This window comes from Malus sylvestris, chromosome 15, assembly GCF_916048215.2.
Source record: "Malus sylvestris chromosome 15, drMalSylv7.2, whole genome shotgun sequence".
NCBI lineage: Eukaryota > Viridiplantae > Streptophyta > Magnoliopsida > Rosales > Rosaceae > Malus > Malus sylvestris.
The window spans coordinates 12654129-12665987 of NC_062274.1; the positions used below are offsets into that span (position 1 = coordinate 12654129).

Here is an 11859-nt window from a genome sequence, read left to right on the forward strand (position 1 = left end):
CATGTGGAACGACACCCTACAACCTCACACACCTCCTCACGTGTAGGCAACATAAACACATATTAAGTAATGTGGACGATGACGTGAAACATATACATATATATATGGTCATCGGGTTTTCAAGTCGGTATGCTTTGATATTGTAAATGAATTTTCATGATAAAACGAATTAGTAATAGGAGGAGTGACACTACTTGTTAGAGCAACTCCAGTGTAGGAGCCCTCCCCCCAGGCAATTCACTATTTAATCCACCTAGTGAACAGTAACTGCCTTTAATGAATAGTGCATTCCCCTGTCAATTGCCTTTTGCATCTCCACCCCTGCACTGAATAGCCCTGGCAATTGGCAATAAAATATTAATATTTTTTTATTTATAAAATAATACATAATAATTTTATTTGTAATTTCGGATAAGATTTTTAATCGTTCTCGTTGCACCACGTGTCATTATCCGAAAAGCCAATAGCAATAAAATTTTTGTATTTTTGTATTTATAAAATAATTCAAAATAATTATATTTGTTATTTCGGATAAGATTTTTAATCGTTCTCGTTGCGCCACGTGTCATTATCCGCAAAGAAAATTATTGGTGATGGATTTCCGATAAGATTTTTAATCGTTGTGTCAAGGCACGTGTCATTATCTGAAAAGACAATTATTGGTGATGGATTTCTGATAAGATTTTTAACCAATCACGTCGTGCCACGTGTCACAATCCGATTACAATCTTTGAGGATAGATTTCCACCAGATTTTTAACGAATGACGGCATGCCACGTGGCATTATCTACAACCTAATCCCTTCTAAATCCTCCATATAATCCCCCATCCATCCTCATAAATCTCACACCAATTTTCTCAAGATCTCTATCATTATTCATAGTTTCTGCTTCCTTCTTCGCCAAAATCCCTATCATTATTCATAGTTTTTGCTTCCTTCTTCACCAAAATCCCTATCATTATTCATAGTTTCTGCTTCCTTTTTACAATGTCTTCTTCTTCTTCTTCAAAGATGATGTGGGAAATCGAGCAAGAAGAGGAAGAATTGTTTAACCAATCACAAGGAATGTTCAATGTTAGGGATTGGGCCCAAAATGAGATGGAAGAGGATGACGAGCGTAGACGGAGAGATGACGAATCAAGAATGGCAGGAGCCTCACAATCCCGTCGAGTCGTCCAAGCTGTGGCTCATATCTGCAGGCCCAACCGTGCTGTAAACATTGATAGAAACAGGCAACGACGAGGTCAGGAGCTCTTGGACGATTATTTTGTCCGTAACAGTGCATTCCCTGAAACATACTTCCGACGTCGTTTTAGAATGGAACGACATTTGTTCAACAAAATCATGGGCGCTGTTTGCAACCATGATTCTTACTTTGTGCAAAAGCCGGATGCTTTTGGTGCTATGGGTCTCCTGCCTCAGCAAAAAATTACTGCTGCCTTGCGGATGCTTGCATATGGAGCAGCTGCAGACCAAGTGGACGAGATAACGAGGATGGGACAATCAACCATTCTTGAGTCCCTCATGAGGTTTTGTTCGGCAATCGAATCTATCTACACCGCAGAGTACCTCCGGAGACCTACTCATATGGACTTGCAAAGGCTTCTGAAGAAAGGCGAGATGCGAGGTTTTCCAGGGATGATTGGAAGCATTGATTGTATGCACTGGACTTGGAAAAACTGTCCAAGTGCATGGCAAGGCGCTTATGGGGACAGAAAAGGATCAAAAAGTATCATTTTGGAGGCGGTGGCATCTTTTGATACATGGATTTGGCACGCCTTTTTCGGGGTTCCGGGAGCTCAAAATGACCTCAACGTCCTTGCCCAATCCCCAGTGTTCAACGATGTCCTGCAAGGAAATGCACCAAAAGTCACGTATGAGGTCAATGGACGTATGTACGACGGGCCATACTACCTAGCTGATGGCATTTACCCAAGGTGGTCAACATTTGTCAAAACAGTGCCACGTCCGCGCAGTGCAAAGGAAAAACACTTTGCAAGATGTCAAGAAGGGTGCAGGAAGGATGTGGAGCGTTGTTTCGGTATCCTCCAAGCTCGCTGGGCGATCATCAGGGGTGCTGCCAGATTGTTTGATGTAGAGTCGCTTCGATCCATCATGATGACGTGCATCATTCTTCACAACATGATTGTGGAAGATGAGTACGATTATGAAGCCGTTGATGAATATGAGCCAGACACGATGAACAATTCAAGAACACGTATATATTGTGCTCATGACGCCACCGATGAGCCCGTGCAACATGAGCCATTAGAAAGGGATGGACGTTACAATGAAAGGATCATCCAACGATATACTGCACTTCAAAGGTCAAATATGCACAATGCCCGCCAACTTGACTTGATAGAGCACCAGTGGGAATTGAGGGGTGCTGACGATACTTAAGTTCATTAGTGTTTGTTTTTATTTGGTGTGTTTATTTTATTTTATGTGGTGTGTTTTTTTAGTTCATTTAGTGAGTTGAAATGTAATTTTATTTTATTTGGTGTTTGTTTTTATTTGGTGTGTTTATTTTATTTTATGTGGTGTGTTTTTTTAGTTCATTTAGTGAGTTGAAATGTAATTTTATTTTATTTGGTGTGTTTATTTTATTTTATGTGGTGTGTTTTTTTAGTTCATTTAGTGAGATGAAATGTAATTTTATTTTATTTGGTGTTTGTTTTTATTTGGTGTGTTTATTTTATTTTATGTGGTGTGTTTTTTTAGTTCATTTAGTGAGTTGAAATGTAATTTTATTTTATTTGGTGTTTGTTTTTATTTGGTGTGTTTATTTGGTGTGTTGATGTTATTTTATTTGGTGTGTTTAAATGTGTTTTGAATAAAGTACTAAGTTCAATAAATTGGAAACAACATAAAGTACTCTATTCAATGAATAAGAAATTACAACCCGAATAAGAAATTACAACCCGAATTGATTGGAAAATTATGGGTTCGTGAATGGATGATAACCATCACCTAACCAATTTGTGGTGCTAGGATGATCTTCTCTTGTCATGCTAGGATAATCTTCTCTTGTGGTGCTAGGACCATCTCCTCTTGCTCTCGCTTCTCTTGCACGCCTCCTTCGCAACACATCCGCTTTCTCTGACTTCCAAAAATATTTAGAGTCTGGAGACTTCCCTTCTAAAGGCTCCTTCATAATGTCACGATCTCGTTCAGCCATTCTTTCTTCTCTTCTATGTTCCCTTTCTTGCCGAAGTAGTTCTCTTTCTCTCTCATCAGCTTCAAATTTTCTCTCAAAAGCTGCAGCTTTTGCATCCTCTCTAGCCTTATCAGCCTCAAATTTAGCCATTTCCCGGGCCAAATTCAATTCACCTTGGCGGGCAAGATCTTCCATATACTTTGCATAATCATTCTTGGAAGCATTACCTTTTCTCTTTGAAGCCTTCTTACCTTGAGGCCTAATTGGATAACGGGTCGACCCCGACGCTTGTTCAACGGGGGGCGTTTCAGGCACTTCTTCATCATCTTCATCATGATCATGCGAGGCATGCTCAGGTGTAGAGTGTAGAGGGGTGCTGTTCATGAAAACTTCTGGACCGACATGCACAACTCTAAATTTAGGACAATCTTTGACAATATTCCAACATTCAAACCGGGTGAATGTTTTGTTTTTGCTTTTGGTTTTGGCACCATACCAAGCTTGTGCTTGAAGTTCCTACACAAACAAATAATTATAATGAGAATAGGTAACAAATAAATAATTATAATGAAAGTATGTAACAAATAAATAATACAAACAAATAATTATAAATGAAAGTAGCTAACAAATAATTATAATGAAAGTAGGTAACAAATAAATAATACAAACAAATAAATATAATGAAAGTAGCTAACAAATAATTATAATGAAAGTAGGTAACAAATAAATAATACAACCAAATAATTATAATGAAAGTAGGTAACAAATAAATAATACAAACAAATAATTATAATGAAAGTAGCTAACAAATAATTATAATGAAAGTAGGTAACAAATAATACAAACAAATAAATATAATGAAAGTAGCTAACAAATAATTATAATGAAAGAAGATAACAAATAAATAATACAAACAAATAAATATAATGAAAGTAGCTAACAAATAAATAATATATTGTTACCTGATCCGTTAAATTTTCCCCACTTCGAAGATTACCACTAGCTTGTGCCAAGGCGTCTCTCCACGTACTAAACGATTGACTAAGTAATTTCCAACGACTGGACATCGATTCCTTAGTTCTTTGCCCACCCATTTTCTCAAGATAATTGGAATGAATAAGACTCCACATTTCTCGCAACTGCATCTCATTACCCGTAATCGAATCATGAGTAACTTGAACCCAACTAGTACACAACGCAACATCTTCAAGAAGCGTCCAATTCGTACCTGGTTGAGTAGTCATTTTGTTGGAAAAAAATTGGATTGAAACTTTGAAAGAAAGATAGGAATGTGGTTGAAAGTAGTTGAGAAAATATGAAATTGTGGTGTAGGGTAGAAGATAATGAGAAGGTATTTATAGGTGAAGTGAAATCAAAATTTTTTATAATTTTTCATAATTTTTTTTCGGATTTTTAAGAATTTTTTTACATTTTTTTTTAATTTTTATTCACCTAATTAATCTCTGCCGTTGGATTTAAAAAAATTTAAATTCCAACACTCCAGATTGTGCCACGTGTCACAACGGTAACATTTTAGATTTTTAAACTGTTTTTTCTTTTTTCTTTTTAATTTACAAAGCCTAATAACGTGGACCGTTGATCTTAGATCAAACGGATGAAATTAAATTAGATTTTTAAATGTTTTTTACCGTTGGAAATCCAACGGCCCATAAAATAGGACCGTTTCAATCAAACGGACATGGGGAAGCCACGTGGCTTCCCCAACGGTAACTTTTCAAAACTGAAATCGCGAGCCCCTGCCCTGTTTTTTTGTCGGACGACTCGCGCCCACGCGCGCGTGAAACGCACGCGCCTGACGCAGCCCTCGGGCTCTCGGGCTGGCAATCCTCGACGGGCCTGCTCCTCGGGCCTCGCCTGTCGCTCGGGCTTCCATACGCTGGAGGTCATCCCCCCAGCAATTTGCTACTGTTTGACCCACTGGCCCCCGAGCAACCTCCCCCGCTGGAGGTGCTCTTACAATCATACGCATAGTGAGGTTTTATTTACTTATTTATTTGAATACATGAGGTTTCTCACCATATATTAGTAACAAACTACTCCCCCTTCTCATGCAACCCCGATACCATATGAGACGACAATGTACTGTTAGCCCCTAGGTCAAATTATACGTCAAAGCATAAACGATGGCCCTAAGAAACATACCCATGCAAGTTCAAAATCGAAATGAGAGTTCCGAACTTTTGCACTTTTCACTAGACAATCCCTTGGGGTTGCGGGCAATGAAAAGCCTAATAAAAAGCAAATATTTTTCCCTACAGATACTAAAAAGCAAAGATTTTCCCCTTATGATAAGCCTAATTGATAAATTATGGATTTTGGTTCAAATTTATTGTTTATGTTGACAATCGTCAGATTTCCTCTGGTAAGATAATGTTACTCCACAACACTATGCTATATATCCCTTGTCAACTATACACAACATGATACATATTCGTAACCGCTATCGTATTAAACAAAAAAAATAAAAACAATAAAATGGTTGGACAAAAGAAATAAAAATTAATTTTTACTGATCTTAATCAATCCCAATCCCCAATTGCTCGAAAACTCCGCAGAGTGGTGAATGATGCAGCAAAAGTGGATCAAATTGCGGAGAAGGGAGAGGTGGTTGATGAGTCTCAAATCAAAAGAAATGACAAGTGATGAATATTGATGATAAAGCATAGATTAATTTCGGTGAAAAGATGATTAAGAAGGGATTAATCAGTGAGTGCCAGCTGCTTATAACTTTAAACGCTTTCTTTTTCTTTATCAATTATTTCTACACCCAACTTACTCTTTGCACCCATTTGATTTTTAACTAAACTATTAATATCTCTTTAAACTCAAATTTAATACCTAATATACCCCCATAAACCCAATTCAATACGTGGATTTATTTTTACACCCATTTGATTTTTAGAAGCTAAATTTGATGGGTGGAAGCTCCTCCTGTAATTTGTTCCATGGCAAGGAAGTGATCTAGAAATATTTTGGGTTCTAAATCCACAACAAGATTCCATCGATTTATGCTATGCAGCCATGAGTGGAGGGTCTGAATTTCTCCGTGCTCCTCCTTTTCGGTGCGCTTTTTGCCACCATCATCTCTAGTTATTAAAACCTTAAAAGAACTCATATCATTCAAACCCGGCAGCGTCTTCAGTTCTGAGATAATGTCTTTCACAGACTGCTCGTAAGGAACATCATCCAGGATTAGTAGAAAATATTTGTCTTCTTTATGTGCTGCAGATATCGATCCCTTAAGCTTGATGGCTATTCTCTGTTTCAATTCCAACCTCATGTTCTCCTCCTCCTTGGCTATTCTCTGTTTCAATTCCAACGTCATGTTCTCCTCCTCCTCGTCACCATCATATTCCACATGAATAGAGATTAGAGATAGCTGGCCGGCAATGTTCTCCTCCTCTACACTCTAAAAAATTGAAATCAAATGAACAAAAAATTCATAAATTGAGTCATACCTTGGTTGGAGGATTTAAAACTTCAAAATCACCATCCATCAATAAAAAAAACTTATTTTTCTCTATTAGAGCTATTAGGGTTTTAGCCAGAATGAACGTAGGATAAACAAAAGTGATCGTAGGGTTTAATTATAGTCTTTGGGTTTATTGATAAATTTGAGTTTTATTATTAATTTCATTTTGTACTTAATAGTAATTATGCAATAAGGTAAAATAGACAATTAACCTTTAAAATTTAAGTTAGGTGTAAAGAGAGGTTAAATGAGTTTAAATAAAATTTCCCTTGCTTAATTAGTATTTGCGTTTTTAACTCTAAAAACTGTTTAAAATACTTAAACATGCACGTTGGAGGACCCACTAGCATAATCACATAACATAGCATCCATGGATCACTAATTACACATCACAAATCCAATATAAAAGAGGAAAAGGAGAAAGATTTTTACGATACAACGACAATAGTAAATTTATATTTTTATAACGATTAAGATGCTAATAGTGTATCTGTGTCATATAAAAAATTCTGATGACGAGGGGTTGGTGCATAGTGCCTTAATATGCACACCAACCATTGTTAAGGTTTAGGAGCTTCCCCAGAGTGGAGTTTGGGATCGACGCATCGTGTTCCGCCAATACAACCCGACAAAGCGACCTCCGTTCCGGGAAATTCGGGAGTGTACTACTGTCACATACCCTCTCACACACCCTCCCACGGGTGGGGTCGCCCCCACATGCCGCCATGTGACTGCTCCCAATTTTTATTTCTTCACACTTCTTTTAAGTTTAAATTCGACTGCAATTTCATTTCCACTATAATTTAGATATTTATTTTGTTCTGTTGATTTGAAATTTTAACAGAATATCACTTGATGGTTTACTTGTGTGCATAATTTAGATTGCTTAAGCAAAAGAAGGTATACATGTTGGACCACAGCCACATTGGAACAGTTGTACTGTGATGTAGGTGTCAGTTGTTTAAATATTCAAATTAGATCATGAGGCTCCCCAATAGTTTGAGAATTTGAGAATTATTGTTATTGTTTTGTTTTTTTTAGTTAGTTTTGTTTTTAAGAATTACCACAGGGGTTCACGTTTCCGTTTTATACAAGCGATATTAACGGTGGAACGAACCGAACTCGGCATTTCGGACTGAAAAGTTTTTTTTTTTTTAACTAACTTTGTGTTGCTCTCCACTCTTCGAGACCATGGATAGAGTCAAGCCGTCATTTCAGGATACGCGATCGGATTCATTTTCATTATGTTACATATATACTTGAATCAGCCACCTCATGAGCCAAAATCAAATGGAGATACAAACCCCTTATTTAGTAAATTTAATCTTGAGAAAAGGTTTCTCACTTGTTAGGAAAATAAGTAAGAAAGTGATACTCTCAGACAAGTTTGGATTTGATTTTCCTGTTTCATACGCTTTCTAATTTCCAATTTTAGGAAAAGGTTTGGTTACGTATCTTGAAAGATATAATTAGAAAATTGAGCAGAATTTGTTTCCAATTTGCACACAAATCAAACACGAAAAAGGAAATAAAACGTCATTTACAGCTTACTTTCCTAGCATTATCTAAACACAAGAAATCTAGCTACCTTCCACTTTACTTTCCCAAATATATATTCAAATAAACCTAGAAACTAATATTCCAACGGTTAGTTTCTCATCAATACCTTTTCACAAACATATTATGGGCGAAAATCTTCTTATACAAACGATAAAACGGCGGAACAAACCGAACTCGGCATTTTGGATTGAAAAGTTAACGTTTTTAACTAACTTTGTGTTGCTCTCCACTCTTCAAGTCCATGGTTAGAGTCAGCCGTTATTCCAGGATTCGTAAATTATTTTACATACAATCCGCCACCTCATGAGCCAAAGTCAAACGGAGATACAAACCCCTTATTTAGTAAATTTAATCTTGAGAAAAGTTTTCTCACCTGTTAGGAAAATTAAGCGAGAAAGTGATACTCCCGACAAGTTTGGTTTTAATTTTCCTGTTTCATGAAAGCACAATTACGCTTTGTAATTTCCAATGTTGAGAAAAGGTTTGATTACGTATCTTGAAAGATATAATTAGAAAATTAAGCAAAATTTGTTTCCAATCCACACACAAATCAAATATGAAAAAAGAAAGAAAACGCCATCTACATCTTACTTTCTTAACATTATCTAAATACGAGAAATCTATCTTCCACTTTACTTTTTCAAATATTAAAACAAACCTAAATACTAATATTTCAACAGTTAGTTTCCCATCAATACCTTTTCACAAACGAAACAAGGGCGAAAATAAGGGAATAAAAAAAACAAAAAGGAGGAATGAAAAAAACCGTGGGAGTTTATTTTGATTAGGGTTTAGGGTGAAAACTTGCTAAGTGCAACCCACATGCTTTACAGCTAGTCAGGCAAACAAAACCTTTTGACCGATAAATAACAGAGACAGATCTGGAAAGGGGTCCCGATAGCCTGCCCCCACTAGGGCAACCAGCCACCGTCAGATCCGGCAAGTTGCATCCTAGCCGCACTTATATTTATTAAGAACGGTTTTTCACTTAATTAGCTATTAAATAATTACGTTCTTTATCATTAGGGCCTCTATTAATACGCATCGGAATGTAGTCAGCGTTTAATAGGGTTTGAAAAAAAAAAAGGTGGAGGTCCAGCAGTATAATCTGTGACTGTAAAATCTCAGGCCCAATATTCTTCTCGGGATTGATGGTAAAAAATATAAAAATAAAAGGAAAAAAATAAATACAAAAAAAGGGAGAAACCCTCAAGTTTTTATTATAAATACCAACATATCCTTCTCCTAAACCTACACCTCCACCACATCCTCCTCTTCGTCCTCTGCCTAATAAACTGCTGCATCTGCATCTCCCCTTTTGGGGTTTGCTCTTGTTGTCGTTCTCTGATTGGCTAAAGCTTCTTAGCCATCTTATCTTTCTCTCTCTCTCTCTCTCACTCTAGATATATATGGCCTTGGCGCTCTCTATTTCTCTCTAATAGATAGAAGATGATGATCCTCTTTGTATTCTTCCACAGCTTTCTTGAACAGCATCCATGTATGACGAGATCGACCGATCTTTGGAGTGAGTCGACTCAGTCTCTCTATTCCTCTTAACTTGGTTTGCGGTTCAATAAAGCTGTGGGAAGATACAGATAGGCTCAATAAATTCACTCACATATCGGATCTCCATTGTCCCTCATATCTTGGTATATTTTCTTAATCGTACGTCTCTCTTCTCTTAGAAATTATATGAACCCTAAACATCTATACCTAATTTTATTATTTTATGTAAGGACTCTAAATTATACAAATTTTGTGTAATTTTGCTCAATTGTTTGACTTACTGATAAGTGAGTGATTTTTTCATCACCATTTCAAGTCAATTTATTTTTCAAATCCCTGCAAAATTTAGTCTTTCACAATTTTATTCCAACATGATTTTTGTGCCATCCACGCATAAGTGATTGATTGTTTTGACATGATTATAAGTTGATTTATTGCTCGATTCCCATAAAAGAACCAGTCTTTGATGATTTGAGGTAGGTAGTGGTTTTGTAAACGATGCTACAATGGAAAATGATTTCAACCCTAATTTTCGTTGGAGGTTTTATAGTTTTTCATGTATGATTGATTACCTGGGGATGTGATATATTTCTCTCCTTATCTGTATGTGATCTATGTAAAAATATTTTCATAAATTAAATCTAACACAAAGTTTGCCTGTAAAAATTTCCAAAATTGTTCTTACCCAGTGATTGATTGATCTCCTCTGTGAGTTGTTTCGGCGGTGACAAATTACAACGCAGTTCTGTTGAAGGGGAATCTTCTGTAAACTCCCTCTCTCTCTCGGATTGAGACTTCAGAGAACATTCTTGATAAGTAATTCGATCTCTGATCCATTTGTACTTTAACATTCAATGAACACTGTTTAATGATTGATATATTTTATATTAAATCCTGCAAGCAAAGATTTGATTCTTGTCTTTTAATTATATTGTTTAATTATCAGTGGACTTGATTTAACTGTTTAGTTAATCAAGCTTTACATTGTTTACACATGTCTTGGTTCCATGTATTGCAGGCAGTATACCCCCTTTGAAAACGATTAAGTGCTCGTTAGTTAATGTTTTTAAAATGATTGAAAACAAATTTGAAAAACTCTAAAGGCACTTGAAGTGCTTTTTTAGGATTCGCTTACATTTTACTAAGAAATTGTTTTAAAAATATTTTCACCAAAAATGTGTTTAGCTATTTAAGAACACTTCTAAACAAGCTCTAAAATGCTAATTAAGATGATATAATTTCAAACATTTAACATGCTACATTATCCTCCATGCCTATGGCTATGTAACTCTACACCGTACTGTCGGTTGATAAAGTTGCAGAGAGATAGTTCAGATAGAGTGCAGCCATATTATATGCATACATGTACATGAGATTCTCAGATGTCATGGGGGTCAGCATCTATCTAAGCTCATGCTCAGAATTCATATACATGACCACGATTAATTCTTTAAAAATGATGTTCACGCACTCCTTTGCTTACTTTGTACGTCCTTAGTATGCAGGGCAAGGAAAAAAAAGAAGTGTGAATCATTTTCCGGCTCCGTCATTACCTTGCATCGGTTTCTCATCTGCCTTGCCGGCCTTGCTACATGCAATTATTTCAATTATTTGTGCGTGTAATTAAAGTACGTGGACCTTGATGATTTAGCTAAATAGCTGGCAAGTCTTTCTTTTATGGGTTTGCTTATCGCAAAGATAACTTAGTTTAGGGCTTAGTAAAAAATCATGCGCCAAGGACTAAGTACTACTCAAATTTGTTCTAGGACAACAATTTCAGTTGGTTTATATTGAATGTTCACTGGACCACAAAAGGTCTGTGTTGCCTTTTTCATCTTTTCAACTCGTGCTCTTTTGATTACTGTCAAGCTTGTTTATTCAAGCTAGCTTTGGAGCAATTAATTAGAGTAGAAAAGATTCCGAGTCACCCATTTTCCCATTTTGTACATTTAAATAGTTGCGTGAAAAATGAAAAAAGATGTGTGGAAATCATTCCCTTATTTGATTGTTTAATGGCTAGGAGGAGAAATTAGTGAAAGTCCATGAAACCGAAACCCTGCTTAAGAAAATTAGGGTTATGTTTTGCCAACTATGGTAAAGTAAATGGTGTAAAAAAGGTCATCCATATTTTTCACTGGC

General features: G+C 36.3%; 2 protein-coding genes and 1 long non-coding RNA gene across 3 annotated transcripts; 2 read left to right on the top strand and 1 right to left on the bottom strand.

The window, feature by feature from the left end:
• Window positions 1-570: 570 nt before the first annotated feature.
• Window positions 571-4551, top strand: LOC126601558 (protein ALP1-like). The gene is made up of 2 exons (XM_050268279.1): window positions 571-2429; window positions 4402-4551. The coding sequence occupies exon 1, from the start codon at window positions 989-991 to the stop codon at window positions 2402-2404; it is 1416 nt and encodes a 471-aa protein (XP_050124236.1). The 5' UTR covers window positions 571-988; the 3' UTR covers window positions 2405-2429; window positions 4402-4551.
• On the bottom strand, window positions 2860-4405 carry LOC126601559 (uncharacterized). Its single transcript, XM_050268280.1, has 2 exons — window positions 4124-4405; window positions 2860-3677 (listed from the first exon to the last, which is right to left on the bottom strand). Exons 1-2 carry the CDS (start codon window positions 4403-4405, stop codon window positions 2943-2945), a joined length of 1017 nt encoding a protein of 338 aa, XP_050124237.1. The 3' UTR covers window positions 2860-2942.
• A 4772-nt stretch (window positions 4552-9323) lies between the features above and the next one.
• LOC126605715 (uncharacterized) lies at window positions 9324-11554 on the top strand. The gene is made up of 2 exons (XR_007617032.1): window positions 9324-9863; window positions 10410-11554. It is a non-coding gene; the product is annotated as an uncharacterized LOC126605715 (long non-coding RNA).
• The last annotated feature ends 305 nt before the right edge of the window (window positions 11555-11859 follow it).

Excerpts from the sequence above, each read along its gene's own strand:
- LOC126601558 (XM_050268279.1), top strand. The coding sequence starts at position 989 with ATGTCTTCTTCTTCTTCTTCAAAGATGATGTGGGAAATCGAGCAAGAA.
- LOC126601559 (XM_050268280.1), bottom strand. The coding sequence starts at position 4,405 with ATGACTACTCAACCAGGTACGAATTGGACGCTTCTTGAAGATGTTGCG. Across the intron at positions 3,678-4,123 it reads GGGAAAATTTAACGGATCAG|GAACTTCAAGCACAAGCTTG; the intron begins GTAACAATATAT and ends TTGTTTGTGTAG.